The sequence below is a fragment of the Octodon degus genome, unplaced genomic scaffold (assembly GCF_000260255.1).
Source record: "Octodon degus isolate 3935 unplaced genomic scaffold, OctDeg1.0 scaffold00282, whole genome shotgun sequence".
NCBI lineage: Eukaryota > Metazoa > Chordata > Mammalia > Rodentia > Octodontidae > Octodon > Octodon degus.
The window spans coordinates 1719611-1726748 of NW_004524858.1; the positions used below are offsets into that span (position 1 = coordinate 1719611).

The following is a 7138-nucleotide window of genomic DNA, read 5'->3' on the forward strand; positions in this document are numbered from 1 at the left end:
CAGGGTAGCAGGAAACTCCCCGCACACTCACCGGACCTGGGCTAGGACTGTCTTTTAGGATATTTGAATATCCATTAATGGGGAGCATGCGATTTTGGCCCCTTCTTTTAATTCTAAAATTGTTTATGCCACCTCTTTTTATTCTGATACAGTACTAATACTGCTAGCTCTGTACAAATGCCCACGACATCACCCTGAAATGTAGATGTTATCACTTGTCCCACCCTTGCTCTGCGTACAGACTCTGACACATGCCATGGGTTTCTCTGCACCCTCCTGTGCACGCTAGAGAACTGGGATGCACCCAGTCCTGGGACCTGGCTGGTGCCGTGTTGTGAGCACATTGTGCACCAAGCACATCCCTCCAGCTCTGATCAAATTCAGTCTCTCCGAGCACCTGCTTTGGTTAAGACTCTGTCATCTACTGGGAAAGGAAGTGCGCCTGCCCTTGTCTGACTGTAGTCTTGCAGTGGTCGCAAAGCTTGTAAGGAGTTGGGTTTACTCATGCTTGGTGTTAAGGAGCATGATGAAGATGGAAGATAGAAGCCGTGGGGCAGGGGCAAGGGGCTGTCTCAAGAAAATAATGCGGTTAATGGGACTGGAAAAATAAATCAATGTAGGCAGATTTGGTAGTATCTAACCATTACGCTAGAGTTAATGGGCTGAGGCAGGGCTATTAAATTGTTGAGGCAGTCAACGGTCAATTGGTGATGTTCTGTCTCAAAATAATACAAAACAATGGCGGGGACACAGCTCATGGACAGATCACATTCTGGTTCAATTCCTAGCAGTGCAGAAAACAGACACAATTAAGAATGGCCTAACAGGAAATGGAATTTGAGTGCATTTCAAAGTCAAGCATGTGTTTTCCACCAAGGTGATAGCACTTGGTGTAACAGATAATGTGATAAGTGAAGGATTTCCCCACTGGTGCCCTCTCCAAGATACTTTCCATTTCCGGGTAGGTGGAGTTCATATACAATAAGCTGAGGGTGTGTCCACAGGAAGTGCTCCCACCTGTGACGTTGGCGATCTCATTCTCCGGGCAAGAGGTGCAGTCGAAACAGCAGGCAGGCTTTCCCTCCTGAGGGCTCTTTCTAAATCCATGATGGCAACTGTCACTGCATACAGAGCGAGGAGTCTGAGGAAAACATACAGGACAGTAACCTTCTAGAATTTTACTAATCTCCGTGGAGCTAGAGGATAAAATTAGTTTGTATACATACATAAGCAAAACTATATAATTGCATGCAGTTCTACTTCATAGTATGAAACATGCACATATTTACAAAAACATAAGTAAATGCATTTCTTTCCCACTCATCAGAAAGCTTATGAACAATTTTATTTCCAATTGAAAACTTAGTTATTAAATTTCCACATGTGATCATTGCAGGAATAAAATTAGGGACACAAACCTATGCCAGTGTTTAGCTTGCTTGTGCTTAAGTAAGTGTGCCATGACTTGGTACCACATACCTCTGTAATTCCGGTGGCCCACTCTATATTGTTCTCGGATAAAGTCATTTTCTGACCATGTGGAACATGAATAGAAAATGTTCCTAGTGTAACCTTAAGTCTCAGGCCTTCTGGAAAATTCCAAAAGTTGAGAATGTCATACTCTGAATCTACTTTCCTTCTGTCATCCAAGTTCACTGGGTCTCCAGCAGGATTGTCCAATTGGACCTTCTCCAGGTAGGGATGTAGCTGAAAGAGACACATCACCCTGAGTGAACAGGGTTCCAGGAGAAAGACAGAAAATCTGGGTGGGGGAAAGTTCCTAAGTGTCTTTAATGCCATTTACCTAAAGCAACTTTAATGCTGGTATTTACTACATTGGGGTACATGGAATGTCTAAGGACTAGAATGCCACCATGTTTCAGAAAGGTCAGCCCCAGGAAAAACATAGTCTTTGCCAGCCCATTTAAATAAAGTGTACTGCTTAGGCAAAAACTGTGGGATCAGCTCAACTGTGGAATCGAAGCTTCGAGCATCCATAACTTCCATCATCTTACTATTCCCATAGCATTTTATCAACAAAATGAGTTCATCAATATCAGAAGAGTTTGCAGAATTAAATGAAAAATTTATAAATGTGCACGGTTGTGTTTAACACCCTTTAGTGTCATAAATGACTACAGGTTTCCAGTAGCCCTGTAACAGAGCTGTGGAATGTGTTCACATGGGCAAAGCATTCATGTCCTGGGGACAGAAGCTAGGAGCTTCCCGCCTGTTTCCTGCTCCTTGCCACGTATACTTGATTGAGGATCATTTCAACTCAGCTTGAGAGTGAGCTCCTTACCAGTAAGTGTGACACACAGTGTCTGGTATTTTGGGGAAAGGGTTCTAATATTCTTGGGTGAAACACATAGAATACTTAAGAGAGGCACCTTGATGACACTGCCTGCCATCCAAGGGAGGACACATTACCTGCCAGGGGGGAAACCTCATCACTTCTCCATTTCTCATGGTCCACCTTTGTACTTCTTCAAAAAGCATTGCATGGAGGGCATGGGCCACCGCATACACAGCGTTGTATATATTGTAGCTCCTGTCACTCATGGCTGTGTCAAAACGATTCAGAGGCAACCAAGCCAGAGAAGCATTAGGGGCACAGTTCTTCAAGGAGCAGTCAGACTCAGAGAATGAGCAATCGAAGTTTTTGGACCAATACATAAAAAGGTAAGTGTCTTCTGGGTATTTGAAAGGGGTAGCTGCCTGGAAAAAATCTTTGAAACCTGAACTTTCTTTGTGATGGTGTGAAAAAACAAGAATCCCATGGAATGGGTCGAGTATGAAATCTCTCCCAGCCAGGTCAGCATGCCACTGTGAGTTTGTCACCCAGACTTTCCATGTCACTAAGTGTTGCATTATATTATATTTTACATCATTTCCGCTATCATTATCATAGTAAATGACCACCACATTGGTAGATACTGTATCTGCGGTCAGGATATCATGTTTCTGTGTGGCTGAGATATACAACACAGCCCCAGTGGACACCATTTTCACAAAGGCCGCACAGACTCTGTTCTTGTCCATCTCAGCTCTTATATCTGAGAGAAACTGAAGACCCTTATGGCCTTCTGTGATGAGCAGACCCACCCAGGTCCAGCGGAAATGAACCAACAAGGACACCATGGCAAGGGCCAAGTAAGTGTCCTTTGGGGCCACCTGGTGGAGAGAAGGAAACTGGCCAGTGTCAGTCAGTGTAGGATCAAAAGCACCAAAGGTAACCTAAAAGAGAAAGGAAATAATGAAGAATGTTGGTGGAGCACAGTTGACCTGAAGCATGCTGAGGAACAATGGTGGTTGTCCAGGAGACCTGTGGTCCAGTCTTTCTAACCACCTCAGTCCTTATGTATGTTTATACAAGGTAAAAGAACAGATTCAGACATCCAGGACTTATCTTTGTCCTCTCTCGTCAATGAAGAAAGAGACATTTTGCTGAACCCAGTAAATCTCTGTGTTTAAACTCTGGTGCATTAAACATCTGGAAAGATGCCTAATACCACTCCCCTTTTGGCATCTCTTTGCTCCTTGTAGTTTCAGCACTGCTGCTGCTGTTTCATGTTTGCCTATCCCCTGAGCCCTCACCTGTGGAAATCTGTAGAGCTCCAGCAGCGGCCCAATCTGAGCCGAGGTTCCTCCCAGCATTTCTGTCAGGACTGCTGCACACTTGCTTTGTCGCCCACACACGTAACTGGGGGTCTCATGTTGTCCTGTGAGCAAAGTGAAGGAATTCTCTAGTATCGTCCAATGACTGGAAATGAAATTATGGAACTCATAGCCCAGAGAGATGTTGGGCAAAAGGTGAGGATTCCTGTTGATCTCTTCTATGGCAAATACGAAGGCCAGGTAGTTCTGGTAGTTGTTGGGTGTGAGCCTGCACAGAGAGCACAGAGGTCCTCAGAGAAACGAGTCAATGACCATGTTGCAGTCCAGTCCAGTAGCATTTGCCACCTGAATGCTTATGTTCTTTCCCCACACTCATATAACTGCAAGCTAAATATGGATATAACGGTATCAGAAGATTGATTTTTAGGAGGTAATTAGAATTAGATGAATCACGTGGGTGAACTTCTTACAAAAGAGCTTAGTGACCTTCCAAGAATCCCGGAAGAGTTGTTTCATCCTTCTGTTATATTTGCTGTACTGTCAACATGAACTTGATATATATATATATATATATATATATATATTATATCATATATATACATGCTACATATATATATTCAGAGTGAAAATCTGTGCATTGAATTACACTATGTAGATCTTTAGAAAATGTGATATTTTAAAATGTCCTCACAGTGTTTCAGGCAGGGGTGTATTCTGCTGAACTATCTCCTTGGCCTCCACACAGTTTATAAGCAGAAAAATAATATATTCATTGAAATATATATATAGTATTCAATACTAACAAACATCCATTTGCTTAAAGACTTTCTCTTAGGAAAAAGTTATTTCCTTAATATTATTTAACTCTTTCCCAAGCAATGTTGCTCCCCACGCTCATGCAGGTGAAGAAGTACTGGGTGATGGATACATTAATCCACTTGATGTAACTATTTTTTTATTTACCCCATTATGTTATCGACACCTTTTTACTGTTACAGAGGGAAGGCAATGCGCTGAGAAGGTAGCGGGAAGGCCATGAGGGGGAGGGCACGCACCGCGCCGGGGCTCGGGCATCAGGAGCAGCTGGCGGTTTTGGGGAAATGGACCCCAGTAAGGGCCAGCTTAGGAGAGGCAGAAAGAGAAGCTAAGAGATGCCGCGTGTGCCCGGAGTGGCAGTGGAGGGATGGGGTGGTGGTGGTGTGTTGTCATGATTTCATCTTTCCTGGGAGTGTGAGGTGGGGGTGAAAGAGGTGGGAAGAACGGGACCTACGAGGGTCACAGAGTGACTAAACTTGACAGCGACCTTCTGGGAAAAGTTAGGAAGCTGCAGCCCAGGTTTGGCCGCCGCGCAGTGATTTAACTGTTAAGCAATGTAAATATATAGCGCCGTATTTCATGGCATCTGTGAATGTATATAATTTTCTTTGATAACTAAAGATAAAGATAAAGCTGAAATTCTCTCAAGTGAAAACTTAGATTTAGCTTAAAGAATAAAGCCATGAGCCACAATGTAGATGGGCTGTTGGAAGCCAGATTGCAGAAGGAACAATCTGATAAGGAATTAAAAGTGGCGACACACACGACATCCTCTATCCGCAGTTCAAGCCAAGGGCCCAGCTATGGACTCAGTGTTTCGGAACGTGCGGTCTTCTGCGTCTCAGCTTGGCCTTGACAATCTATTCTGCCCCAGAAAAGCAAAGAAAGCTTAGTGTTAACTAGGATAAATGTTGGGTACATGCTTGAGACTTTCTATATATAAGCTTGATGCAAAATATATTTAATTACTGGCCCCGCAGTTCAGTCCTCCCGGCCTTGTTTTCCTGATTTCATTCCCTCCTCCCTCAACCGTGATCCCCTCTGCCAGACCGCCACAGTAGGTGAGGGCTCCTGCCAGCCTCCTGCTGGGGAGTCACAGCTCCGACACTTGCTCCAAGCTGCTCTACTGAGATTCCCATGAAGAAAAATGTACTACTGACAGAGTGCAATCTCCTCTGACTGTTGGGGACTGAAGCTTGCTACAGAAGCTGTGTATCAAGAGCTTTTTCCACAGCTCAGCATATTAACGTGGCTTCATTTTTCGTACCTAGTTTCCACACTTTTCTGCTGGATGGTTAAGACCAAGATAAAGCAAGACCTATATAACAAAAAATGTAACTTTTGTATCTGACACAGTCGGTCAAGTCCCCTCAGGACTTATCCCGAAACCCTGTATTGCACTTTGTAGATCCTTTGTCATTGTCAGCTATGAGAGTGAGTCATGGCCATTGCTTGGCCAATGTGCTCTCTGTGAAAGCCTGAGAGAATGTTTTCTCTCCATGTGACTCTCTTTAGGCACACTCTACATCATCAATCACTTTCCTCTGTGGCCCCATAATCAGATTCGGACATTGCCAGTCCTGTGGATATATATATACTGGACTATATTGGAATATTTTGCTGAATTCATGCACCTACAATATTTGGATAGCAACGGAGTACCCATCTCTGACAAAACTGAAGAAAAAGAAGGTGATAGAGATGAAGGACAATTTTGTATCTGTATGTACAAAATAGTTAGGATAGATATATAGCTACTTTCTCCTAATTCAATAAGAAGAAAGATCTGCACTAATAGTGTTGAGACAGGTTACCATGTCTGCATCTTGTGCTATGAATGACTGCTACAAAGACAACAACATGCAATGTATTCATTGTTGTAACTCTCCTACCAACCTGTTTTGAAGCTGTCACATTGCAATTTTTTCTCAGTAAAATTAATTAACAAAAGAACATTTTCATGGAAAACATAGTCTGAACAATATTTTTTTGTTAGCATCAGAATGACAGAGGGTTGTTCTGCAGTTTTTAAGCCATAGAATAAATATTCAGCAAGTTATGAGAGAAACAAAGAAAGGGACAATCAGGCATGAATATCCCATGAGGAATAAGATTATTCTCCTGAAAAATTTGATTTTTTTTAAACATTAAGGAAAATTCTGGTACAGGCCCCAAACAAAAACTGAGTAAATGAGAGTCATAAACAAATTCAAATACAAAATTAGGAAATGAAATACATTGAGAAAAATACATATATACTTTAACAATCGCCTAAAAAATGTTATAATAGGATACGTTTTTTAAAGCCCTAGAATTCTAGTAAAGAGGTAAAAGTACTAAATGTAGTTTTCATACATGTAATTATTTTTAAAAATTCTATCAAAGTTGCCATTAAAAAAGAATAACTATATCTACAAGGATGTGCAACTTCTCTGAAATATGCAAAAGCTGTAGACTGTTTCAGAACATAAAACACGTTAAAGAAAAAGCAACTAAAGATATAGATGAACCAATCGGATGGATGATAAAAAAAAGTAACCTTTCTAGATCTGTCTGTCTGTCTCTGGCTGCTTATCATCTATTTTAGCATAAGATTTATATAGAAGTTCACTGAATATTAAGTTTTGCTATTCATGTTGAAAAGTATATAATTGTGGCTCCCGACTTCCGGGAACCCCCAGACCCAGTCCTAGCCCAGGTCCAG

General features: G+C 42.1%; 1 protein-coding gene across 1 annotated transcript in view; it reads right to left on the bottom strand.

Moving 5' to 3' along the window:
- The window catches only part of LOC101587295 (vomeronasal type-2 receptor 116-like), a 38350-nt gene that overhangs the window by 18545 nt on the left and 12667 nt on the right, over positions 1-7138 (bottom strand). Inside the window, exons 3-6 of the mRNA XM_023707210.1 lie at positions 3598-3886; positions 2447-3237; positions 1480-1726; positions 1018-1141 (exon numbers count right to left, since the gene is read on the bottom strand). Coding sequence (XP_023562978.1) covers positions 1018-1141; positions 1480-1726; positions 2447-3237; positions 3598-3886 — 1451 coding nt within the window. The remainder of the gene's footprint in view (positions 1-1017; positions 1142-1479; positions 1727-2446; positions 3238-3597; positions 3887-7138) is intronic.